The sequence below is a fragment of the Hirundo rustica genome, chromosome Z (assembly GCF_015227805.2).
Source record: "Hirundo rustica isolate bHirRus1 chromosome Z, bHirRus1.pri.v3, whole genome shotgun sequence".
NCBI classification, from domain to species: domain Eukaryota; kingdom Metazoa; phylum Chordata; class Aves; order Passeriformes; family Hirundinidae; genus Hirundo; species Hirundo rustica.
In genome coordinates, this window is record NC_053488.1 from 85,307,249 (window position 1) to 85,332,099 (window position 24,851).

At 59.3% G+C, this 24,851-nt stretch overlaps 1 protein-coding gene across 1 annotated transcript in view; it reads left to right on the forward strand.

Annotated features, from left to right (window-relative positions):
- LOC120765854 (stAR-related lipid transfer protein 8-like) overlaps nucleotides 1-24,851 on the forward strand; it is a 57,258-nt gene that overhangs the window by 14,979 nt on the left and 17,428 nt on the right. The window contains exons 3-14 of the mRNA XM_040091048.1: nucleotides 16,993-17,064; nucleotides 18,354-18,435; nucleotides 19,470-19,533; nucleotides 19,794-21,148; nucleotides 21,792-21,965; nucleotides 22,430-22,589; nucleotides 22,850-23,048; nucleotides 23,171-23,381; nucleotides 23,554-23,668; nucleotides 23,967-24,182; nucleotides 24,397-24,614; nucleotides 24,761-24,845. Of these exons, the coding sequence (XP_039946982.1) occupies nucleotides 16,993-17,064; nucleotides 18,354-18,435; nucleotides 19,470-19,533; nucleotides 19,794-21,148; nucleotides 21,792-21,965; nucleotides 22,430-22,589; nucleotides 22,850-23,048; nucleotides 23,171-23,381; nucleotides 23,554-23,668; nucleotides 23,967-24,182; nucleotides 24,397-24,614; nucleotides 24,761-24,845 (2,951 nt within the window). The remainder of the gene's footprint in view (nucleotides 1-16,992; nucleotides 17,065-18,353; nucleotides 18,436-19,469; nucleotides 19,534-19,793; nucleotides 21,149-21,791; nucleotides 21,966-22,429; nucleotides 22,590-22,849; nucleotides 23,049-23,170; nucleotides 23,382-23,553; nucleotides 23,669-23,966; nucleotides 24,183-24,396; nucleotides 24,615-24,760; nucleotides 24,846-24,851) is intronic.

Sequence of the window (24,851 nt, forward strand, 5' to 3'; positions counted from 1 at the left end):
GACGCCCGTGGGTGGCCATGTCCCCAGCCTGCTGCTGTCCCCTGCGGCTGCTGGGTTAATCATTGACAGGTCCCTGTGCCACGTGGGCGCTGGCCCGGCTGTTTGCAGAGCCCTTATCACCACAGGGCATTTGTCACCCCATGCCAGCTGCAGGCAGAGCGAACGTTAACGGCCGGAGCTGGGAACAACTTTAGCAGCTCAGGGGACCTTCCCCAGGGGCTCAGCCACTTCTTATCCCACTGCACCGGAGGCACATGGAATCCCAGCAGGGGTGCACTGTCGAAGCCGGGGGTCTGCAGGGGAGATGAGGCTGGTGGGGCGGTTCGGGATAAGTCCTGGGACACCTGGCTTCTGGTGTGGTCCTGGGATGAACATCTGGATCTCCATGGGTGCTGCAGCCAAGGTTTGGTCCCATTGCTTAAGTGAGAGCATTGGCAGCTTCTCCCAGGGTGTCCTGGTGCTGAACCCAAGGGGTCCTGTGCGCCCCAGCCTGGGTGAGCTGGGGGATTTCCTGCCCTGCAGGTGCAGAGGACAAGAAAGCTGGCATTTAAAGGAAAAAGGGAAGAAAAAAGGAAAAGGAGTGAAGAGGACGAGGCTTTGCTGCCAGTGCTGAAGGCTGGGGGCAGGGGTGGTTCTGAGGCTGCTCTGTGGGGTTGGAGAGGGTTTGCTGGTGGCCGGTTCCCGCTGCTGCTCCTGCTGAAACTGGAACTGACCCCGGGCAGGGGCGGGCAGAGGTGTCACAAGGCTGTGGGACGTCGCCGTGACGCAGAGTGCACTTGACCTCATTTCATCAGTGTCACTGGGGAAGGGCAGGATGTCTGGGCACCAGGGCTGGTGTTCCAGCTCTGTTTTTCCATGCAGAGGGTTGCCCCGTGGCCTGCAGACACCTTCCTGAGCAAATCCCAGGATGGCTGTTGCATGGCGAGAGCCACTGGCATGAGCCTCCTGGACACAGACACACTGGGGGCCATGCATGGACTGCGGCTGTGTGATCTCTCCCAGGACTGAAGTCCTGGGAGCTGTGGTGCTGCTTTCTTGGGAGCAGCAAGGATGTAGGAAGCAATGGTTCCCCCCCTCAGCTAAAAATAACAGAGGTACACAAAGTACAACAAAATGAGGGACAAGGCAGAAATTGCCTCTCCTCTCCAGGCAGGTGAGCTCTCCTGCTGAACCCTGATCCCTGGCTGCTGCTCTGGACAGACATTCACTTCCCAGCCAAGTGGCAGCTGACCCCACGCTTCCCTTTCCCACGCCTGGCCTCACACCTCCACACACACACAGCTCTTCCAGCGCCGCTGCTGCGCCGAGAAATTCCAAGCCACAGTGGGCACTGGAGGCGTTTTGCAGCAGCTGAATTGGATCAAACCCCATAGTGCCTTTGAGGCTGAAAGCCCCAAGTTCCTGGCTATTTAGGGGACGTTCAGAGCTGTGCTGGGGGGCTGGTGACATGAGGAGTGCTTTGGCTGTGCCCTTGGCCTTGCTCCTGCTGTATGGAGAGAATGGAATCGCTCTCTCTGTGGCTGTGACCTGTGAGTGCACGGGAACGCCGCCAGATCCTGGCACTGAGCTTATTTATTGTTTTGTTTATTGTGCTGTCCCATGGTGGAGGGCCCGGGGAGAGCGAGCTCTCTCCTCTCCTCTCTTCTCCACACGGGGCTGTTGGCTTTGCTCCGTCCTTGACTGACTGAGGCAGCTGCTTCTCCACCTCCTGAATTTCCTGTATTTCTTCTCTTTTTGCTTTCTTGTGCCTTGTGTCAGGACGTTGGTGTGAAGGCAGCGTTTGTGCTTCCTGAGCCCCCACGTGTGTCCCTGCTGGGCTGGAGCAGCTCCAGTGCTGGGCTGGCACAGGGCTGGGGGTGCTGCATCGCCGCGTACCCCATCCCTGCCCTCCACAGGAAACTGGGGAGCCGCATTCCCATCTGCCAGAGACCCCAGCACACCCCTGAGGGACCCTCGGAGCGGGGGGTGACTGACACACCCCACTCAGGGCCCGTGAATAAAGGTTCTGTGTGGGGAGGGGGGCACAGGTGCAGCCCCCTGCCGCGCCTGGCTGCGCTGCAGGACCTCCGGCAATGCCAGCAGCTGCGCAAGTTCCCGTCCTGCCCAACAGCTCTGGGAACGGAGCCAGCGCTTTTGTGAAATCAAGAATGGGTCCCCAGCTATGAGCCCCTCTCGAGGGTCCCGTGCTTTCCTTGCCAGACACAGAGTTTGTGTTTAGATTTTGTGGCGTTTTTTTTTTTTTCTTTCAGGATCTGGTGATGCCGCAGGTAGCCTCTGGCAAGAGGCTTCTCGCACATCACCAATCCAGAGTCCAGACACCTCGAGACTTCCCTGAGGCACACAGGGGCTGCATTTGCAGCAGGGGACTGAAGGGGTTAAAACTGCTTCACAATGTGGGAAAAAAAAAAAAAAAAAAAAAAAAGCACCATTTCCTTCATGTCCAGAGACAGTTTATTTTCTGGGCATTCTTCGGGACACAGGGAGGTGCCTTTTCTTTAAGGCATTTCCTGTAAGCAAGTTTATATTTGGCCAGGGGAGGGTGGGGAGAGGAGGTGGGTGCTGGGGAGGGTCCGCAGCCGAGCCGGGTGACCTCAGCTTTTGGCTTCTTGTCCCCAGTTGTGGAGGTGGCAGCTGCGGGAGGTGCGGGCTGGCTGTCCCAGCAGGGCCAGGAGCGGGGTCCTGCGGGGTCCTGCGGGGTCCCACGGTGCTGCTGCCGCTGTGGTGAGGCTGAGCTGGCACCCACAGCGTCCCGAGGGTGCTACAGGCCATCCCTTCCATCATCTTTAGGATGATGAAGATAAGAGCTGCTGAACCCCGCGTCATCTGTGCTTGGCATGGCTGTCTTCCTTCCCCCAGGATGGCTTTGATTGCCATTGAAAAGTCGAGGGAGCCAAGGTGGTAATGGGTCCTCAACATTCCCTGTGCCCCTGGGGTCGGTAGGGCAGATTTAACTCTTTCCCCGGGGATATTTGATCAGATCCTGGGGCAGGGGCTGCAGTCAGACCCCGATGCCACAGGCTGGGCTCCCCCAGGCAGCGCCGGGGCTCGAGCTGCTCCCCGATGTTCCCCGCGCCAAATTTCTTCTCCCCCCATTTTTGTTTTCTTTTTATTACCGTGATTTCCTAACATCGGAAGAGGCGAGTTATGAAACTGGAGTTATCCAAACACGTCTTGTTTGAAGATAGCGTTTCATCCAGCAGATGCAGCTTCCTGCCCTGTAAATGGTTCCCATTGTTTCGCCTTGGCTCCTGGCCCCGGCAGCGCTGCGGTGTCGCTCCGCTCCGGCAGCCGGAGGAGCGGTGGTCCCAGCGTGGAGCAGCTGGACTGGGAGCACTGGTGCTCTGCAGGCAGCCTCTGGAAGCACCTGGGGGGCTCCCTGGGGCTGCCTCAGGTTGAGGGCAGCAATCTGGCAGGGTGCTGGCTGGGTTGGCTGCAAGCATCACCTGCAGACTGCGGTGTTGTGTGCTAGGCCAGAGGTAGCGCTGGTGTGACGGACAGTGTCTGCACGGCAGGCAGCAGGGAAGAGGGGGGGAATAAACTGAGCAGTGCTGGTTGGTGTGGTAAGGACTGCTCCCAGCACAAAAGAAGGGGCATGCATCTTTAATTCTGATTTTTTAATTTTTTTTTAAATTATTTTTTAGTGTTTAAGTGCAGAGACAGTGTTCAGAGGTGACCCTCAGCTGCTGCACAGGCGCTGTGAAGGAATGTTTTCCTGTGAGGGTGGTGAGGCACAGGCACAGGTTGCCCAGAGAAGCTATGGGTGCCCCATCCCTGGAAATGTTCAAGGCTGGGTTGGATGAGGTTTGGAGTAACCGGGTCTGGTGGAAGGCGTCCCTCCCTATGGCAGGGGCTGGAACTGGATGAGCCAAAAGGTCCCTTCCAACCTAAACCATCCTGTAGTTCCAAGATTCTCTGGTTCTGTGATCCCTGTGGTGGCGTGGAATGTGGTGGGGGAATTGAAGCGGTGGTAACAGCCAGAGTTTGTTGGTGAGCTGCGGTTTCGTGCCTCACCTTCCCCCTGGGCACTCGGCCGCTGCCAGCCTGACCTTGGCTGAGTGTCCGGAGCTGCGGCTCCGGCCGGCTCTGGGTAGCTGCAGGATCCAGGGCACGGGAAGGTGCAGCAGGAGCAGGCTGGGACCTGGCGAGTTTTGGGTGGATTGTCGTTCCCCGCCGGCACAGCCTGCCTTGAGAGGAGCTGGGTGTGCCTGAATCTCTTCCTCCGACTGAGGAAGCTGCGGTGGGGATCACGCTGTCCCTGGAGCTCGGGCTCGGCCTCCGTGCCGCAGCCACGCTGCAAAGGTGCCTCTCTTCTCCTGCTCTCCGTGGCCTTCCCATCTGCTTAAGCAGCAGGGATTGTTTTTTAATTAATTTTTTTTGTCTCTGTGAGCACTGTTACAGGCTGGGGAGCTGCAGCTGTTGGCTCATTAACGAAGTTCTGCAGAACTGTGGCAGGAAGCAGTGCTGGACCCTTGGCTGCGCTCGTGGTTTGACGCTTTTCCTTCCTGCCCTTCTCAGCAAAGCAAACTCACTTTGCTGTGCTGTGGCCGCCCCCACCTCAGCCCCTGTTCCTTCCTTGCTTTGGGCGTCAGTTTTCACTTTGAGGGTCCCCCAGGCAGGGTCCTGGGGAAGGAGCCTGGGTCTTGCGTCTCTGTTTCTCTGGCCACAGTGGGTGGACAAGGGAGAGACAGCAAGGTCAGGAATCTCAATGGTTGGCGTTTGATAAGGCTCACTGATATTTTATCAATGGTCTCCGAGGACAGAAGGAAGCTTTGTGAGTTAAGAACATCTGTCTCGGCGAGGGCCACATCTCCCCTGAGTCCTCAGAGCTGGCTCGAGATGGCACCCAAATCCTTGGAGGTCCCAGTCTCTCCTTACTGCCAGCGCCCACAGAGATCTTGGCTGTTCTTGTGCTGTTCTCTGGCTGTGCTGGCAGAGCCAGTCACCTGCCCAGCCGCTTCACCTGGGATTTACCTGCTCTCAGGGGGTTCGTGCTGCTCCTTGAGCAGGGACTGAGCCGTGAAGGGCTCCTGGCAGCACGGAGGGTGTTGTGTAAGACTGGGCTCCATGGATTATTGAGTGTTTGTGTTTCCTGGCCAGGCTCCTCAGCCCGTGGTGGCACGGAGTGATGCACCAGTGGCTCTGTCAGTGCTTTCCCTGTTTTTCCAGCACTGCTCCCCTTCAGCTCATTTCCAGCTCTGCCAGGGTCCTGGGTGGGGATGGGCACAGGGGTGTTTGGCAGTGGAAGGGGGAGGAGATGCCACATCCCACCTCTCCTTCTCTCTCTGGGAATGCTCTGGAGACCAAGGAGAGCAAAGATCAGCTCCTGCAGCCCTGCTTGGTGCTCTCAGCCTGCAGGGACTTTGTGGCACTCCACAGTCCTGTGGGCAGGTGGGAATGAAACACTCAGTGAGCAGCCGGTGGGAAGAGCAGCGAGTCCTTGTATGCAGTGGTCATGGGTCAGTGTCACCTGTCACATGCCAGGCAGGGCAGTGGAGCGTGGCCAGCTGTGTGCACACAGCTGTGACTCAATGAGGCAGTGTTGGCTGAGCAGCCATGTGTTCAGGCACTGGGACTGGGATTTTGGGCAAATCAAGGCATGGGCTGTCTTGGATGGGGCTGGGGGCGGGTGTCACTTGTCCCCAAAGATGCTGAGGTTGCTAAAGTGTGCTGGGGCTTTAGGTGCCTTTCTGAAAACTCCCATGTGAGTCAAAAATTAGTCATAAAATTAGATGGATGAAGTTCTAGAAGGGTGTGAGCTGATTGATTGACCACAAACACGTCAGCCAGCAGCACTGGGGTAGAGCTTTGCTGAGGCAGAGGCTTCCTCAGAGACACCAGTGGGGCAACTGCTGCACGCTGCTGGGACTGGGAAGGAACATTTGCTTGGGGAAAGATGGGTATTTTAGAGTGTTGTTCTGAGGGACACAGCCCTGACTGCTGGGGATGGCTCCCCCACTGCGCACAGCTGCTGTGGTGGGGATTTAGCTGGGGAGGTTCATCCTTGTGTGATCGCAGTGGCTGTTCCAGAATGTGTGTCTTGGGGTCAAAGTGTTCTTAGTGTCACCCCATGGAAGCGCTGAAGCACAAGGCTGGCATCAGCCCACTGTCAGGAGCGGATCTGTCACCCAGGAGCAGCCTCATCCTCACCGTGTCCGGCTGTCAGCACCAGCGGGGCCGTTGTGCAGCCGGGCCCAGACGAGAAAACCCCGAGCGGGTCTTGCTGTGACAAACCTTTTCCTTACAGAGGGGCTTTCACATGGAAGGGAAGCTGGAACAAACATGCCCGTTCCTGCCAAAGGCGATGCTCTGCCAGTAACCGGCCCCTGCTTCCTACTGCAAGCGGTTGATGTGTGGAACTGGGGCTTCCTGCTGACTGCTGACCCCTGGGCTTCTCCTCGGCCTGACCCTGGGAGCTGTTCCTCTGCTCCTGACACTGCTGTCGGCAGCCACCACTCTGGCTCCGGTGTGTTCGCCGTCATAACTTCCCGTGAGCCGGAATAGCCGTGCCAGGGGTGTGAGCTCCTGTGCCTGTAAATCCCTCAGAAGGCCGGGAATTGCTTGGTTAATTAACCAAACTGAGGAAGAGTTGTTTGAACCATGTCTGGGAAGCATTTCACCTGGCTTGCAGCAAAGGTCTTGGATTTGGGACTGTCTTTTAGCCACAGAGGAGCCCAGATTCCTTCATGCATCCTTGGATCCTTCCCGATTCATGGCTCTCCTCTGTCCTGCAAGGCTTTGCTTGCCGTGGCTCCTCAGAAATGCTGTTTTTTACATAAAGGGCCCCATTTTGGTGTATGTCTGGGCACAGGGTGGGCTTGGCTGTGGGAAGGGGCTCAGGCAGACCTGGCTGTGCTGGATTCTCTGGTGGGAGGCAGACGGATGGGACCATGTAAGCTGACTGCCTTTCCCATGATTTGTCTTCCATTGGGATTCAGCATCTTGACTGTCAGTGCAAGAATCTCTAATGTTGCTTGAGGCCAGCTTTTGCATCTTGTTTTATAATATTCCCTGACATTCCCCACATTCCTGGCAAGGAGACCTCTGTATTTTTTTTTTGAAATGTTCCTTCGTCTCTTTGGAAAACGGTGACATCCTTTAAGACTTCTTCAAAATGCCACTGTCCTGCTGTCCTGGCATCTCCTGTTAGCTCCATAAAGAATGGGAAGCCTTGACTTTCAACTCCAGCCCCAACAGCATCTCCTTCCAGCTGGGAGAAAGGGGAACAAAGAAGGATGTAGACCATGTGCTCCCATTTGATTCAGTGACCTCCCTAAATCCGATGTTCCTGCTGTGTTCCACCCCTGTGTGCAGGTTTCACTGTCCCCCGTGTTTCTGGGATGATATTGGGCCTGTTACCTGAGCTTCCATCATTGTCACAGCCTGTCAGGACAGCAAGGTCTGGTGGTCTGGGGTCCTCCCCGGGTCCCCCCTGGGTGTGAGCTGAGGGCGGGCGGGATGTTTCCCAATGCTGTATCCCTGGGCAGGGATGAGGGACCTGTGGTGTTTCTCACCAGGAATCAGAAACAAGGCGAGATGATGCTCAGCTCCAGGGATCTCACAGCTCGTTCTGGGAATGATTTGCACCAAAGCACTGGTTTGGGAAGCGCAGGCACAGGGAATGTGGATTTCATTGCGGAGACTAGTCCTGTGTCAGCCCCAGCTTCTTGCTTGGACCATGCTGACCCCTCTCCTTTGGGCTGAGAGGTGAGCCAGCTCCTGCTGCATGGGGAAGAGGCATTCCCTGGGCAGGTGGAGCACACTGGGCTCAGCACAAACCGGAAATTTGCAAGGAATTGTGTGATTTACTCTGGATAGCTCAGATTGCAGGCACTGCTGTTCTCGTCCCTGAACCATCTTTTTGAGCTCTTAGTCCTCTCTGCTGTCTTGAGGGGCTGGGAAATTTACGACGGCCCAGCCTTGGCTGTCAGTTTTCCCATCCCTTGTACTCAGAACCTGCTGGCAGCTCCTGCTCTTTGCCAACAGCCGGCCGAGAAGAGGCTCACGGCCAGTGGATTGCGTAGATGATGTCTGACCGATGAGAGGGGTTTTTTGGGGCGCTCGTCCCTCTCCTCCATCCCGCTGCACTGCCGCGCAGTGACAGACTCCTCACCGGCCCTTCCCCCAGCGCCTGCAGCCGGCACGATGCCGCGCCGCGGGACTCTTTGCTCCCAACCCTTTATTTCTCCGGTTGGAATGGGAAAGCTGCGGCTCACCTGGCGGGACGGGGATCTCGAGCCGGGCAGGATGGGATGGGATCCATGGGGTGGGATCCGCGCTGCGGCGGGGCTGGGAGCGGTACCGGATGGAGCCCTCCCCGCCGCTCCCACCCCCGCCGTGGCGCTCAGCCCCGCGGGGCCGGGATGTCCTGTTCGCCGGGGCGGCGGGGACACGTCGGCTGGGCTCGGCACAGCCCTGCGCGGGGAAAACTGCGGCTCCGCCATGGACCGCCGGCGGGAAGGGCTCTTGCCGCCGCTGGACGGTGCTGGGTGGCCGAGGAGGTCGTGAAGGAGCCGGGGCGGGGGTCATGCTGATACTTTTTCCTGCATTTAATCCGCGGGTTCCAATGAACAGAGCCGGGATTAACAGCTCCTGCCATGGTGAGTCTGCTCGTGTCCCAGCTCCGCGTTTGGGTTTGGGAGGCTCCAGCCAGCAAACGCTCTCGGGGAGGCTGGGAAAGGCTGTAAAATGACCTTTTTTTCTCGTTAGAGATTTCTTGGAAGCAGCGTTTCCTGTGCAACGGGGCGGTTTGCTCTGGCTTTTACACAGCGGGGCGAGGGCAGGGTTCAGAGGTGTTGCTGTTAACTTGTTGCTTTTTTTGTTCTGTTTTGTTTTTAGTATTTTCTAGAGAGCCAGAATTTCCTTCACCTTTTTTTGTTGTGTTGTTTGTTTGGGTTTTTTTTCACTCGTGGAGTGCTCCGCATCTACCGCCCTGCCGGGAGCGTGTGCTCGGAGCGGGGCGTGCGGGGAGCCCTGTGCCCTGCCGGGACACGGCGCTGGCCCCGGGAATGCGGCTGAGCGGGGCAGGGATGAGAGCGGCGGTGACAGAGATGAGCCGGCCGCGGCAGAGCGCGGGCTGGCCTCAGTCACACCGCGTGGGGCTTTTCCTTCCGCGCTCTGCTCCGCACTGGGGGTGCGGCAGGCAGAAGAGAGCCGCAGCGCTGGGAATATTTGGGATTACTTCTGCCAGAGCCAGCCAAGCCGGTGGGAGCGCGGGGAGCGCCGTGTGCCAGCTCCTCCTGATCTCCGGTTGCTTCCCGAGCCCTTTTGTGCCAGCCAAAACCCTTCTGTGCGGGCCCGACCTGCCGGGCGGTGAGGGCGGCACGGCCAGGGGTGCGATGGTGCTGGTGCCAGCCGTGCTCTGGGATGGGGGGGCATCACCTGCGGACAGCAATTCACTGGTTTGAAGGCAGCTTTCAGGAGGAGGAGAGGAGGAGTGAGAAAAGAGCGGGGTTTGGAGCGGTGGGGTGGAGGTGGAAATGCCCCCGGAGCTGCGGTGAGCGATGCCCAAGCGGTGCCGGTGGGTGTGGGGTGCAGCACCAGGGGGTCCCGATGGGAGGGACCCGTGAGCGGGTGACAGTCCTTCCCCTGTGCACACAGACCTCTGTCCCCATGAGAAATGTCCCTTGGCTGCATTTTGGAACTCGCAAATATAATTTTGGGTTATTCCTCGATGGTATGGCTGTGCCTAGAGGGCTCCCTGCATGGACAGGGGTTCTGTGCCTGCATCCCCGTGGGCTGAGCGGCGCCTTGTGCTCGGCTGCACATCCAGGGCTCCTTGGGGTAAACCTCCTGAATTTTGTGGGTCTTTCTGGCCGTGGGATGGGATTTCAGGGGTTTAGCAAGGCACCTGTACTTTCCCCCAGGGCTGCAGGGACCAGTCGATAAACCAAAACAGTCTGGTGAGGAAGGAGGCAGGATCTTGTGCTGAGCTGGGAAATAAATACTTGATTTGGGGTTACTTTTGTATTGCAGCCTTTAAGAAGAGAAGAAGAGAGTCCTAACGTAACCCTTTGTGCTTCTGCTGCGAGTTCAATGCCTGTTCCTTCCTGCGAGGGCTTGTGCCATGCCAGGGCTGTGGCAGTGGCCACCGGCTGGGTGTGACAGCCACGCTTGGGGCTCCCTGTCCCTACAGGGCTCCCACTAAAGCTGCTGGAGCCCGAGCATTCCTCAGCCCGGAGCGGGGTGGGTTTGTGATCCTGTACGGCATGGAAAAAGCTGCAGCAAGACCACAAGGGAATCCTGCTCCATGGGTTCCTCTGGTAACGCACATGTTTATGCTAAATAAATGCATAAAAGTAGGAGGGAGTTCCCTCGTGTATTAAGGAAGTAACTGTTCTTTGGTGCCTGGATTTAGCAGTAAGAGCTGGGGGTCGTTCCTCGGCATGGGAAGCAGGAGAGCAGCTGCAGCAGGTCACGTCCATGGGAGATGCAAATGCTCCAATGGGTGATTGGAGCTGAGAGCTCCCTGCAGGGCCAGAGCTGCTGCTGGTTCTGCTTTTTGAGCAGAACTGTTGGCGTTTTCCTTTGACTTGGCCTCCCTTGGCCTTTGGTGGCTGCTGGTGTTGGGTCTCGTGCAGTGCTCTGGGCGTTGACCTCAGTCCATGCTGGGTTTAAGGCTCTTCCAGGCGGTGACAACTGGAATTCTGCTGTTGTCCGTGTAAAGAGATGTGAAATGTGATGGCTCCTCTTCGGGAGGTGCATCCTGGCTGTTACCTGTGGTGGATGATGGATGCTGTGCCCAGCCCTGCCCAAGCTCTGGCACCGCTGGCTGCCCTCGGAGCGACGGCGCCCGCTTGTCCAAACAAAGCGCGTGTGAGATCCGTGGGATGGTCAACAGGAAAAGGGTGCAATTTTAGGAAGGGTGGACTACAGGATGGGTGAGATGGATTAGTTTTCTTCTGGATCTGAGTGGCTGTTTTCATCTTGCTCCTTGTGGATGCCTCGTGCCTCGAAGCGTTCCAGGCCAGGTTGGACAGGGCTTGGAGCAGCCTGGAGTAGTAGAAGGTGTTCCTGCCCATGGTGGATGGCCAGAGCGAGACGATCTCTATGGCCCCTTCCAACCCAAACTATTCTGGGATTCTCTTCTGGATTTTTCTCTCTGGCTTCAGCAAACAGCAAAGAGAAGGAAGAGACTTCACCCCAAGCTTAGACCGACAGAGGTGGCTGTGCTGGCACTGATAGACCTTCTTGGGTGGCGGTGCACAGGATGGGCTGGAGCCAGAGACTCTCTGCTCTGAGCTTGCTTTGCCAATGCCTTTTCAGAGATGGAACCCCAGGTTCCCTCCATGCTGGGCTTCCCCTCAGACACGGGGGGCTGCTGCTGTGTGCTCCCGGCACAATGGGACAGTCCTGCCCTCTCTGTTGTTCCTCAGAGCAGCTGCAGAAATGCAGGTGGGGGAGGCAAGGGCAGATCAGGGTCCTCACCTTCCTGGCCTTTTGTGTCTGTTCCTCTCTTTTTCCATCCCGTGTTCCCCCCAGACATCTGCTCCACAGCTGCAGCCCGAGCAGTGGGATGTGTAACCCCCGAGCTGCCGCAGAGCTCCTGCTCCTGAGTGCTCTGGAGCTGCTGGGAGGAGGTGTCCTGTAGGCCAAAGGGGCTACAGGACTCTGAGGAGCTGCCTGGGGGAGCAGGAATCCGTAATGTGCTGTAGGACACTCCCGCAGCCATCACAGCAGTGCCAGGGGACACTGACTTGGTCTCTGCCACCCCACTGTGTCCTGCTGCCAATGTCCATCTGGTGGTGTGTCCCAGAGTCCTCCCTCCTGGTGCATCCCATGCCTCTGAGCGTGGCTGTCCCCTGTTCAACCCTGCCCTGAGGGGTCCGTGAACATGTTTTGGTGCGAAGAAGGGACTTGGGTTAGTGGTGGTGGCCTTGGCAGTGCTGGACTCAATGACCTGAAGCGGCTTTCCCAGCTTAAACCATTCCATGATTCCATGATCCTACACGTGTGTGGTTTTTTTGGGTTTGCTTGTTTGTTTGTTTGGGTTTTTTTGCAGCTGTCTGCCTCAGTGCTTCCTTCTCACCTTTATTAAAGACAGCACTGGCTGCAAACCCTAACTTAGGTTGTTCTGAGCGGTGTTTGTGGAAGCAGAGGCATTCCCTGTGCGGGTTGGGCCCAGCTCCTCTCCCAGGTGCCAGCCTGCGAGGGCAGGAGCTGCTTTTGGGTGCTGCAGCATCACCTCAGTTTCCTGGTGGCCCCGTTCCTGCGTTGTGCAGCACAAAGCTCTGCGGGTGCAAAGGGCTGGTTGAGCTTTTAGAACAGAATAAACCAGACCTGAGGCTGCTGTTGGGCTCGTTTGAGGGGAGGAAGTGAGAGCTACCCCGTTCAGCTGATAAGAGTGGTCACACACGGCCCTGGAGCCCAGCCAGGGATGAGCGGGGCAGAGATAAGGCGGGGGAGTGCTCTGGGGGTTCTGATGGTGCTGCTGGGGGTCCCCGTGCCCAGCCTGCATGGATTACGATCCAGATCTGATCCAGACACCCAACAGCTACAGTCTCCCTGCCCCGTGGTGGCCAGAGGGGTTCCTGTTTGGGTTGTACCAGCTGGTGCTCACAGACACCATCCAGCAATTCCCATGGAACCTCTAGGATCATTTTTCCCCCTGGATGTCCCTCGTGTTCGTGTTCCCAGCAGCTGTCTGGGACAGGAGCGGCTCTGCTGCCGTCCCCCCTGCCAGGTGCCATCCCCAGGGAGTGATGCCCTTGGAGCAGACATTTCAGGGCTGGAGGTGCAGGAGGCGTTTGAGCAATTCCTGGTTGGTGACAGAGCAAGGAGCAGTTCCCAAAGCTTATGATGCCTATTTACTGTGTGAAAGTTAATTATGGAAAGGCGCCGTGTCTGGGAGGACATCCAAGAGCATTCCTCATTCCTGCCCATGTGCCCTGTCCATGTCTGTGCTGGCAGCTCCAAAATCTCTGCTCTCTGCTGAGTGGAGCTGGGAGCGGGAGGTGCCCGTGGCTGGCAGATGCCCCTGGCACCCCAGAGCCCAGCTGGGGGGGCAGTGAGTCCCAGCTGTGCCCAGTGCCGGGAGGGCACCCTGGGGGCTTCCTCCAAAGCCCCTGGGAGGATCTGGGATTGGCCCCTGGCTGCTGTGGGAATGGTGCCCTGTTCAGGAAGGCAGCTCTGATTTCTCCAGGCCCCTCTGTCCCTGGTACACCTTTCCCATGGGACACCTGCTCCAGCTCCTCATGTTCTCCAGCAGTGAAGGCACATCCCCCTGGTTCGGGAGGGGTGTTGGGACTTTCTGTCATTCCTGTAAAAAGCAGGCAAGAAACTTCTGCTCACAGCCAGGAAGGAAAGTCCCTGTTGTCGGCAGTTTTACTTTCAGGCGGGATGGAAAGAAATCACACCAGAAAGAAAGAAAAAAGAGCAATCTTCTCCCCTTGGTGCTGGTGTTGAAGCTTCCCCCGCAGTGCCAGGCAGCTGCTTCCAGCTTTCCATGAGGTAATGTGCGAGCGATTTTGTGGTGGGGTTTTCTCCTCACACGCTAATTGGCCGTGTGGGATGTTGTTATGGGGATTTGGAGCCTTGCTGTGGGAAGCTGAGAGCCAGACCTGGGGCTTCTTGTCAGTTTTGGCTGTTAGAGTGAAAGTGCAGAGCTGGGGTTCTGGGAAGTGGCTTTCCTGCCTGTAATTCTGCTGGCCTCCAGTGTTCCAGGTTGCTCATTTGAGAGCTTTTATGGAATGTCCTGGGCTTTTCCCTGTCCAAGCCTGTTCCAGGCCACGGTGGAGTGGATGGAGCACCAAAAACACTTGAGAGAGAGGTACCAGGCTCCAGCCACCCCACAGCCGGGAGCCATTCCTGCTGGAGCCACCAGTGGGTTGTCCCAGGGAAACGCCTCAGTGCAGTGACTGCAAGAAGGGTGTTTGGGGGATTTTATTCCTTTTTTTCTCACTTCAGTGTTGGCTTTCATCCTTTTCTTCTGGAACAATGGGAGTCCTCTTCCTCCGTTTTTGATCTCCACCCCTCCCTGGGGGTGTTGGGGTGTCAGAGTTCCCTGGCTGGGGGGCCCAGGCTGTGGGGGCTGGACCTACTCGGGGCAGTTCTGATGGACCATGGTGGCTACTCTGGGTACCTTTTCCTTGGAAAACACCAGCCTTAACAGCTGCTGGACAAGAGCAGAGGCTGTGCTGGGAGAGGATTCTCTGGTGGCTCATGGGGTTGTGCACCACTGGCAGCTTTTTCCACTGAAGGTGTCGGTGCTGGTTTTCCCCCTGGGGTTGTCCAGGTGTTTTCCTGAGGGCTCACCTCTCATGGAGAACTTCCTCTGGAGCATGAAACATAACGGGGCTGCTGCCCTACCTTCCCTGCCTGCAGTCAGGAAACTGCGGGGATTTATCCCCTTGTTTTCAGGGATGCATGGACTCTGCCTGTACCCTGTGCCTGCTCCTCCCGCTGTGCAGCTGGAGTGGGACAATTTCTGCACCATTTGAACCACAGATCTCAAAGATATTGAGGTGCTATAAGAAATGGTTTTCTGACCGGTGGAGGCAAGGAGACCCTCTTCGTGCCCTGATGAGGGAGGGTGTGGTGTTTGATGAGTTTTTCTGATTAGACATCAGAAAATCCTGGCATCTGGAGATGCTGGAAACCCATCTCTGTTGCTGCTGCCTGGGGCTCAGGCTGAGCTGGGTGGATGGTGGAGGGTCTCCAGGCAGCAACCTCCGGGCTCAGGCTGGATTCCCAGTGGAGGCTGCAGCCAGGGATGTGTGCTGGGCTCAGGTCCCATCACCCTGCCCGACAGTGAGGCTCCCGAGAGGTGACAGGGAGGGCAGCAGGGAACACGGCTGGAATGGGTGACCCTGTGCCCAGCACCCGGCCATGCCCCACGGCAGGAGTGTTTGCCTGCCCGGCCTTTCCTGCACTTGCCTGGGAAAGCACGTCCATGGGAAGGGCGGGAAGAGGAGGAAGCTGGCTGTCCCTCTGGGACAGGACACTTGGGAACCTTTTCTGTGACAGCACTTCTACATGAGGAGGGCTCAGCCTGGGCTGGTCAAATCCCCCCCCCCTGCTCTAGGGGCCCTCTCCCTGTTGGAAGGGCTCCGGGGGGATGCAGGGCTTGCCACAGCAGGCAGAGCCTGGGACCTGGCTCCCAGAGAGGAGAGGAGAGGCGGGGGTTTGGGGCCCTGGCCCCCTGCCAGCCCGTGCGTGGGGGCGGCGGCGGCGGAGGGAAGGAAATGCCGTGCTCTGACTCCGCATTTCCACCACGATGATGGGCGTCTGAGCTCAGTCCTGCACAGAGCATCCTGCTGCAGCCCTGGGCCCCGGCTACTCCGGCTGCTCCCGGCCTGCTGGGGTGGCCGTGGTCACGCTGGGTGTCACCAGGCTCTGGGGTGGCCCCAGTGGGTGCCCGGCCATGCTCTGGTACCAGCTGAGCCCCGATGCGGGCAGGGGAAAGCTCAGCCACGGCTCTGCTCCTGCTGCCCTCCGCCAGACACATCCCTGGGGCAGGATCCATGGCACAGGTGGGAGCTTGGTGCTTTCGCTCATCCTGGGGGCACACGGAGCTGCAGTCGCTGGCTGGGGTTGGCCCCATGGAATTTCCGTTGGGAGCAAAGGGGCAGCGGAGTTGGGCAGGAGTGGGATTTGGCAGGTCTGTGGGAAATACCTGTCCCTGGGTCCTGCCCACTCCAGGAGTGTGGGAGGGATCCGATTCCAGAGCTGGCATGACCAAAGATCATTCCCAGGGACCACTGATCTTGGTGCCCTTCTGCTGGACAGATGCAGACAAGGGGTGTCCTCCCCACGGGGTGTTGGGTTCTTTGGGAGGGATGTGGTGCTCCACACGGAGCTGACCTGGGGTAGCTCCAGGGTTGAGTACCTCACTGGGATTGCTGGATCTGAGCCCTGCTGGAGGCAGGAGTAGTCACTCTGGTTTTTGGCAGGATCATGGCACAGCTAATGGCAGCTGTGAGGTTTGGATCCAGATTCAGATGCTCATTCTGAAACTTCTTCCTAAAACTTGCCAAGTATTTGGGTCCAGGGTTTTGGGTTGGTCCTGTCCTGAACTGAGCTGCTTATTTGAAGGGTTTTTTTCTTTTTTCTTTTTCTTTTTTTTTTTTTTTCCCTTTTTTTTTTTCCTTTTTTTTACCCTGCTGTAAGTTTGGAATTGGGAATGCAAACTGTAGCCATAGCTCTGGCCCGAGGCAGTTGGGGGATGAAGATGGAATCAGGGTATTCCTGTGCTGGGTGGGTCTGGCCTCAGCCCACTCTGTGCTGGGTGGTGCCTCCGGGAGGGACAGGCCAGACCCTGAGGCTGCCAAGGCATTTTCTACCCTTGAGGTCAAATGTTGTCACCCTCAGCAGTAGAAATGTCATCGGGCCGATGGGTGCTGACACTTGGCAATGACTTGCCTCGGCTGCAAGAGCTCTGGGCTGTTTTCCCTCAAGTTCTCTGAACTGGGGGAATTTCCCAGGAAATACTGCTGGTTGCTGAATGGGCTCATCTGGGTGACGGCTGATCTCTGTGGGAGGGGTGGGAACCAGCTGGGTGAGGGGTGGAGAACCCCAGCAGGGATTTCGTGCCCACTGGGACGAACACCAGCGTGAAAGAAGAGGTGGGGAGGGCTGGGTGGTGGGGAGGAGGTGGAGCGGAAGGGCTCCTTTGGCAGCCTTTGCTCGGGATGTTTGCAGAAGAGATCAGCACTGAGCTTTGACGAGCTCTGAACTCATGATTACAAAGAAAGATCTTCCTCTCCTGCCTGGCCAGGAACTGTGTTTGGTCGGTGGGCTCAGAAACAAAACAATTTCATCGGAAGGTTAAAACTGCATCAGGCGGTATCACTGTCACCTCCTGCACTTTGCCCGCTGCTGGCAGAGAGCTGCAGCTGAGCTGCATCTGCCCAGGACCCTGCTGCTGGTGGGACCCCTGGCTCTGCAGCCGTGCATCTCCTCTGCTCTGTGCACAGGGCTCTGGGGGAAGTGGGCTGTGTTCTTGAGGCATTGCTGCTGCTGACAGGATGCTCAGGCTGGTTCTTTGCTTTCTCACAGAAATCGAAGCCAAGAAAGCGTGCGACTGGCTGCGGGCAGCGGGATTCCCCCAGTATGCCCAGCTGTACGAAGGTGAGAGCTGCCTCCCGCCACTGACCCTGCCCTGCACCTGCTCAGAGCCTGCATCTCATCCAGATTCCAAGGGGGGCTGCAGGGAGAGGAGGGGAGAGACGGGGTTGTTCACTGATTGTTTGTTACACTTCGAGCCCTTGGCCACGGCCTGGAGAACCAGCCAGTTAACTTCCCTGCATTCCTGAACTTTTCCCCTTCAGGCAGGGCTCTAAGGAATCCTGGGGCGGTTGCTTTGGCCAAGGGCAGCCAGGCTTTGGAGAGCCATCAGCCCTGAAGAGGTTCAGGGAGTGTTTGCCGTGGGTGGGAGCGTAGGGGCAGCCAGTGTAATGTGGAGAACGAGCATGTTCTCCCTTCTTCCATCTCTCCCCACTCCCACAGCCCCTGCCCTGCCCCAGCCTGGCCTTCCTGAGCGCTCAGCAAGCCCTGCCTGGAGCAGACCATGTCCTGGTGCCTCCCTGGGCACATGGGCATTCCCCAGCTGGCATTCCTACTCCATTCTGCCAGGCGCCCAGGGCGATGGCAGGGTGGTTCTGGTGGTGGCTCTTTCCTGGGGCTCAGCTGTGTTTACCTGGGAGCCCTGCTGGGATCCTGGTCCCAGCTGGTGCGAGGAGCGGCGGCTGCGGCCAGCCTCGTCTGGCTGGACAATAGCGGGAAGCGGGGCTCCGGCGGCTGCAGCCACGGCCATTGTTCGGCCAGGGCACTTCCCCCGGCCCCTGCAGCACCAGCTCCCCGGTGATGGCTTTATGAGCAGCCTGTTTGCTGCCAGTGCCTATTTTGGGGGGCAGGCCCCACGTGCAAGGACACGCCGGGTTCCTGCTGGGACAGCCGGCCCCAGACAGCGCTCACAGGTGGGCAGCGAGGAGCGGTGCTGGTGCTGCAGTCTGTGAAGGAAACAAACCCTTCTCCAGCCTCTGTCCACAGAACTTCCCACATCCTCCAAATGTTTCCCTCTGCTTCCCTTCCCGTTGTGATCATGCTCCGTGGCTTCATGAGCAGATGGAATGAGACCCTCGGGGCTGAGGGTCCAGGTCCCACATGCACGATCCCAGCAGAGCTGTCTCTGAATGCACAGGGATGAGCAGAGAACTGAGGGGAGACCCTTGGGCACCTTATCATCCTCACCTAATGTACCTGGGAAGAGCTGTTTCTGGGAACCCCGGGCATGCACCACCTCCAGTCCATCTCCAGCCGCTTGGGTTTCTCCTCCTCTTCCCATGCCCACTGCTGCCCTTTGTCCCTGATGGAGCAGCTGGCTCAGGATCTGCCACTGATGTCACTTTCCTCCCCAGAGTCATCATTCCCTATTGACATCAGTGCTGTGAAGAAGGACCACAGCTTCCTGGACCAGGATTCCCTCAAATCCCTGTGCAGGTAATGCTCCTTTGTCCCACTCCCACACAGGGAATCAGCACGGGGATGTGCCAAAGACAAGGGCAGCGGCCCAGGCTGATGTGGTGGTGGGCTCAGGGGGTCACCTGTTGGGGTGGTGGGCTTAGTGGGGTGCCTGCCTTGCGCCTTGGCTGGGCTCACAGCCTGCTCCGGCACCGCCACTCCCTCTGCAGTGAGAACTCCGTTGTTCAGATCAGGGAGCATTACTGGTGTCGGGTGGTTCCAGGGAAACACCAGGTTTTGATGCTCCGTGTGACGCTGGTCATCCCAGTACCAGGCAACGCATTCCGGTGGCACATCTCCATGGCGCTGCAGCAGCTGCAGGTTTGGGAGCTGCCCAGGAGTGGTGTGCAGGGAGCAGCGTGTGGGGGACTCTGGCAGAGCAAGCCAGAGCTGGCAGCCGAAGCGCGGCACAGACCAGATGGTCTGTCTGGGTGGGCCATGTGTCACTCGGTGCCGAGGGTGACTCAGCCCTGCCTTGGCTCTCGGGACACGTCATCGCACCCGTTTCCCCGCTCTGGCTCCACGCTGTCCCTCCCACCCAGAACAGAGAAGAGGTGGGAACAGGATCTGTTTCCTATTTGTTTCCCAGCAGAGAGGCTGCTGTGCTGGGCAGGAGGGGATCCCTGCGCTGTTTCCTGGGTGCAGCGAGGCAGGAGGTGATGGGAGGTCTCCGCCTGTCCCTCCCTCTCTGAGCTTTCAAGTCCTTTAGTCATTCCCTGTCTGGGGCACAGGAACTTCTGAGGTGATTTTGTTTTAACAGCCTGGAGCAGACCACCCCTGCCTACTTGCAGAACTGGTGGCCCCAGCAGCTGGCGGGGGCATGGCCTGGGCCGTCATCTGCTGGCGTTGTCCCCCTGTTAGTCGGGCGTCCCTCTGACTGTGGAGCCACAGCAGGAGGAGACAGGTGACAGGCACAGCCGGGGCTCTAAGGCAGGAAAATCAAAAGAACCCTAAGCCATCCCTGTGACCGCAGCGGGGCTGGGACCAGGGTAAAGCCGCTCTGTTTCTTGCAGGAGGCTGATGACCCTGAACACTTGTGCCTCCATGAAGCTGGATGTTCACTTTCAGCGTAAGCAGGTACATCCTGGATGCTCAGGGCAGGTGAGGGGTGCAGGGGGTCATGTGCCCGATGGTGGGGCAGGGTCCTGGTGAGCTCTGGGCACGGAGTGGCTCCTGGAGGCCTCTACTGCCAAAGTGGTTCCCAGCTGGTTCAAGGGGGTGAACACGCTGCTCTCCTTCCCACGCATGCTGGTGGCTGTGCCCCTCTGAGGCAGGGGATGTGCTGACCCTCCTCGGCTCCAGCTGATTGCTCACCCCCTGTTCTCAACCGCCCGCAGAATGAAGACTCTGAGGAGGAAGCCCAGTGTGCCATCAGCAGCCGATGGACCTACCAGAGAGACAGCAAAAGGTGGTCACGGGTGGGGTCCGCCGATGTCCTGTCCCAGGGCTCAGAGGCCCTGAGCTGCACCATGTGCCCGGTGTCCAGCCGCGAGAGCATCCTCACGGATGTCAGCACCAACCCCGAGGCCACGTCCCTGCACAGCACGGGCAGTGTGGGCAGCGTGGGTGGCACGGGCACTGTGGCCGTGCCATCCGAGCCCCTGTCCCCGCTCCGTGCCACCACCAACGCCTCCAGCTGCAGCCAGAGCGAGGGCTCTGCGCCGGAGCAGCCCTCGGGCCAGGGAGAGGGCTCTAAGGAGAAGCTGAAGAAGCGACGGTCTCGCAGCTTCCTGAAGCGCATCGAGTCCCTGCGGAGGAAGGACAAGGAGAAACCCAGCCCAGACAGGAGGGTGGCTCCACACAGCAGCGCCACTCTCCCACCGGGATGGGGCTCTCTGAAGAGTAACGGGGACCTTGCAGCCACCAGGACCAACTCCTCTAAAAGGGGGATACCTGCCTCTTTCCACAGCAAAAAACACTTCCTCTCGGTGTCATACAGGACTAACCGACTGCTCGGCCCCGGGGGCACCAAAGGGAGCTCTGACCCCAAACGCGGTGGAGTCTACCTGGAGGACTACGACACAGCCACTGCCACCGGCAATGCCTGGGCTGCTGCCGAGTGCCAGCGCCGGGCTCGCCACGGCGATTGCCTGGTCTATATCCCCTGTGACCACAAGCCCGGCACCTTCCCCAAATCCCTCTCCATCGAGAGCTTGTGTCCCCTGGCCGACGGCTCCCTGACCCACTGGAAAGCAGGGAGCGCGGCCGTGGGGCTGGGCCGGGGCGGCAGCAGCAGCAGCGTGGAGGGCTCGTCCTCCCCGAGGGGCTTTGCCCGCCAGCGCCGGGGATCCTGCAGCTCCCTGGGCAGCCGCGTCAGCGTCTACGACAACGTGCCGGAGTTCGGCAGCAGCGAGGATTTCTGCAAGGACGGGGAGGTCACCTACGAGAACCTCGACGACATCCTGCGGCACCTGTCGGGGCTGCAGCAGAAGGTGGAGCTCTGGTGTAAAGCCGTCTCCCCTGGCCTGGATGGGGAGGAAGGGGGCGAGGAAGAGGACGAGGAGGAGGAGGAGGAGTCGGACTCGGGAGGGGAACCCTCCAACCTGCATTTCGAAGAACAGTCCATGTCGGATGTTGGCACTTCTGCCAGTGACTTTGACAGCACTGGGAACTCCCTCAACGAGGCTGAAGAGATGGAGACACGGGAGCGCCGGGATTCGGGGGTGGGAGCATCACTCACAAGGCCCTGCAGGTATCAGAGAATCCCGACGTGGTTTGGGCGGGGAGGGACCACAGAGACCATCCCGTTCCGCGCCCCCTGCTCTGGACAGGGACGCTTTTCCATTAGATCGTATTGCTCCAAGCCCCGCCCAGCCCGGCTGCGAACGCTCCCAGGGACGCGGCTGCTGCAGCAGGGAGGGGTGCACAGCCCATGGGTTTGGGGAGCAGCCCCCGATCTCCATCCCGTCCTCGGGGAGCTGGATGATCGCCTCTTCCCGGGAGGCAGAAGCGGGCGGAGGGAGGGAAGCGCTGCTGGAGGCGCACGGCGCGGGCAGGGGAGCGCAGCGCGGGGCGCTGGTGCGCTCTGGTGGCCGCAGGACATCGCTGCCGCCGCTGCCAGCGCCTCAGCGCTGCCGGCCCTGTCCGCCGGCACGGACCCGTGATTAAGAGGTTTTTCATTAGCTAATAACACGGGTAAGCTCAGGGGGTGCGTGCCTCCCCTGCGCCGGAATTCCCTGGAGCTCTTCCCGGGAGAGCTACGGCTGTTGCTGAGTTGTGTGGCTTTCCTCGCCCGGTTCGGCTGGCGCCGGGGAGGAGATGTGGGAGTAGCCATGAAGGAGTGGAGAGCAGTGGGGGTTTCCTTAGCTGGGAATGTCCCCTCCGTGTGTCCCCAGAAAGCTGCGTTGGCACAGCTTCCAGAACTCGCACCGGCCCAGCCTGAACTCAGCCTCGCTGGAGATCAACCGCCAGTCGTCGGCACAGCTCAACCTGCTCCAGAAGTGCTCCCTGCTCCGGCTCACAGCCATCATGGAGAAGTACTCCGTGCCCCACAAGCAGGCCTGGACCTGGTGAGATGGGGCGAGGGGGACCAGGATGGGGCCCACACGCTGCAGCTCGTGCTGTGCCCCCAGCCCGGGGCAGCTTTGGGGTGTGGAGGGGGAAAAGCTAAACCGAGGGCTGTCTGCTCTGGCAAGCGTGAGCCAGAGGGGAGCCCCAGGCTCCTGGCAGCATCCTGGCTTGCAGGTGGGCTCCTGGCATCATCTGCCACTGTGGGGGCTGCAGGTGTTTGTGGGGCATTAAAAGTGCTGCAGTGGCATAAGAGAGTGGGACAGCGGTTCCTTTTCATAGCCAAGTATCAAAATATTTTAGCTTAATAAAAGGTGCTGCCGTTCCTGCTGGGAAGCTGCCTTGCTTGTATTCCAAATACTGCAGAACTCTGTGTGTGTGTGTGTTCCCAGGATCCTGCTCTCTCCAAGAGCGGGTGCTGAGGGCACTGATCGTGGCACCGATGTCTCTCTGTCCCGCTCTGCAGGACTGTCCCCAAGTTCATGAAGCGGAGTAAAGTCCCTGACTACAGGGACAAGATGGTTTTTGGGGTGCCGCCCCTCGTCAACGTGCAGCGGACGGGTCAGCCCCTGCCCCAGAGCATCCAGCAGGCCATGCGCTACCTGCGCAGCCAGTGCCTGGACCAGGTGAGGTTGCAGCTGCTGGGCAGCACCACTGGGATTTAAGGCGGAAAAAAAAGCTTTAGGGGTCCTGTTGTTCACCTCTTGTGGTGCGTGCTGAAGTGGGAAGGTGGGATTGTCTGTAGGAAACCGGCAGCATCCCCTTGGCCTCACTCAGCATCTCCTCTGGGTACAGGGACGATCCCTTTGGGGAGGGAGTGTCTTTGCCTGTGCCACAGGTGCCCAGCCAGGCTGGTGCCCGCTCACGCCCTGCTCTGCCCCGGCAGGTTGGCATTTTCCGCAAGTCCGGGGTGAAGTCCCGGATCCAGGCGCTCCGGCACATGAACGAGACCAGCCCCGACAACGTCAACTACTCGGGGCAGTCAGCGTACGACGTGGCCGACCTGCTGAAGCAATACTTCCGCGACCTGCCCGAGCCCATCTTCACCAGCAAGCTGACCGACACCTTCCTGCAGATCTACCAGTGTAAGGGCTGGGCTGGGGGCAGCTCAGGGTCTTCGGGGAGGAGGGCATCCCTCTGGATGGAGGGGCTGGGAGCGGGTGGGAGGTGGCCGTGGGGCCCCGCTGACGCTGCCCCGTGCCCGCAGTTGTGTCCAAGGAGCAGCGGCTGCAGGCGGTGCAGGCGGCAATCATCCTCATGCCCGACGAGAACCGGGAGGTGCTGCAGACCCTGCTCTACTTCCTGAGCGACATCGCCTCGGCTGAGGAGAACCAGATGACGGCTGGGAACCTGGCTGTGTGCCTGGCCCCCTCCATCTTCCACCTGAACGTGTCCAAGAAGGAGAGCACATCGCCCAGGTAAGGGCTGGCTGAGCCCCACATCCCTGGTGCCCCTTCCTTGCCTGCCGTGGGAAGGGGCCAGCAGGGAACGGCGAGACATGGGGGGCTCTTGGCTCTGCTCTGTGACACAAATCAGAGCCATGGAGGTCTAGAGGTGCCCCCGGTGCCAGCATTACCTGATCCCCCACAGGGCCATGCACAAGAAGGGCACCATGGGGAAGCCGGACCAGAAGGACCTCAATGAGAACATGGCCGCGACACAGGGGCTCTCCCACATGATCACTGACTGCAAGAAGCTCTTCCAGGTGGGTGGCAATGGTGTCCCAGCCCTGCGCTGCCCCTGGGGGGGTGTGACCTTGCTGGCAGCTGCGGGTCCTGGGGCGAGCTGAGGGCGCCCTTCCCTCACTGGGACAGCAGCCACCAGCTGTTCACCCTGGAGCCAAGCCCAGCTATGTCCTGGGGAAGGAGGTGGTGCAGGCTGTATGTCCGTCCTCCCCACTCCCTAGGGAATGAGTTACGGTTCTCTGTCTGTCCAGGATCGCTCACAAAGTCCCCACAGGATCTCTCTGCCTATGTGAACATCTGTGTCCTTTTGCCTTGCAGGTCTCCCATGACATCTTGCTGCAGCTGAGCAGCTCCTATATGGCTGCAGATGCTTATCCCCACCCCCTGGCTGACTTGGTGTGCCAGGGGGAGAGCAAGGATTTACACTCCTACTTCGAGCAGAGTGTCCAGAACCTGCTCAAAGAGTCATCAGAGAAATTCAAGGGCTGGCTGAGCACGCCGGGGCCCCTGAACACGGAGCTGTCCTGCAAAAAGGTAAATGCCAGTGTGTGGAGGGGCTTGAGAACCGCAGGGAAATGTGTATGGGTGACATCTGCAGTAGCCAGAGCAGGTCCCACCCCACCCCTCACTAGCCAGGAGATGGAAGTGCGCAGCTCTGCGGCAGTGGGAGCCATCGGTGGAGCTGCTCAGGCGTTAGCACTGGGGGTCCTGTGGGGCAGTCTGTGTGACCCTCCCCTCGTCCCCTCAGGTTGGGGACGGGCACCCTCTGCGCCTGTGGAAGGTCTCCACGGATGTCGAGGCCCCTCCGGCCACGGTGCTGCACCGGGTGCTGCGGGAGCGTCACCTGTGGGACGAGGACCTGCTGCAGAGCCGGGTGGTGGAGGCACTGGACAAGGACATGGAGGTGTACCACTACGTGACGGACAGCATGGCCCCGCACCCGCGCAGGGACTGCATGGTGCTCCGGTGAGGGCGGCCGCGACCGTGGCGGGTTTGGGCTCAGATGGGTGCATCCCCTCTGCTCCAGCCCCGTATCCTCCTTCCCGGGCTGTGCGGGGTCCCGCGCTGTCCCGTCCCGCGGTGGGCGCGCGGTGACTCCTGCCCTGTCACAGGCGCTGGCGCACGGACCTGCCACGGGGATCCTGCCTGCTCAGCTCCCTCTCGGTGGAGCACGACAAGGTGCCGGCGGAGGGAGGTGTCAAG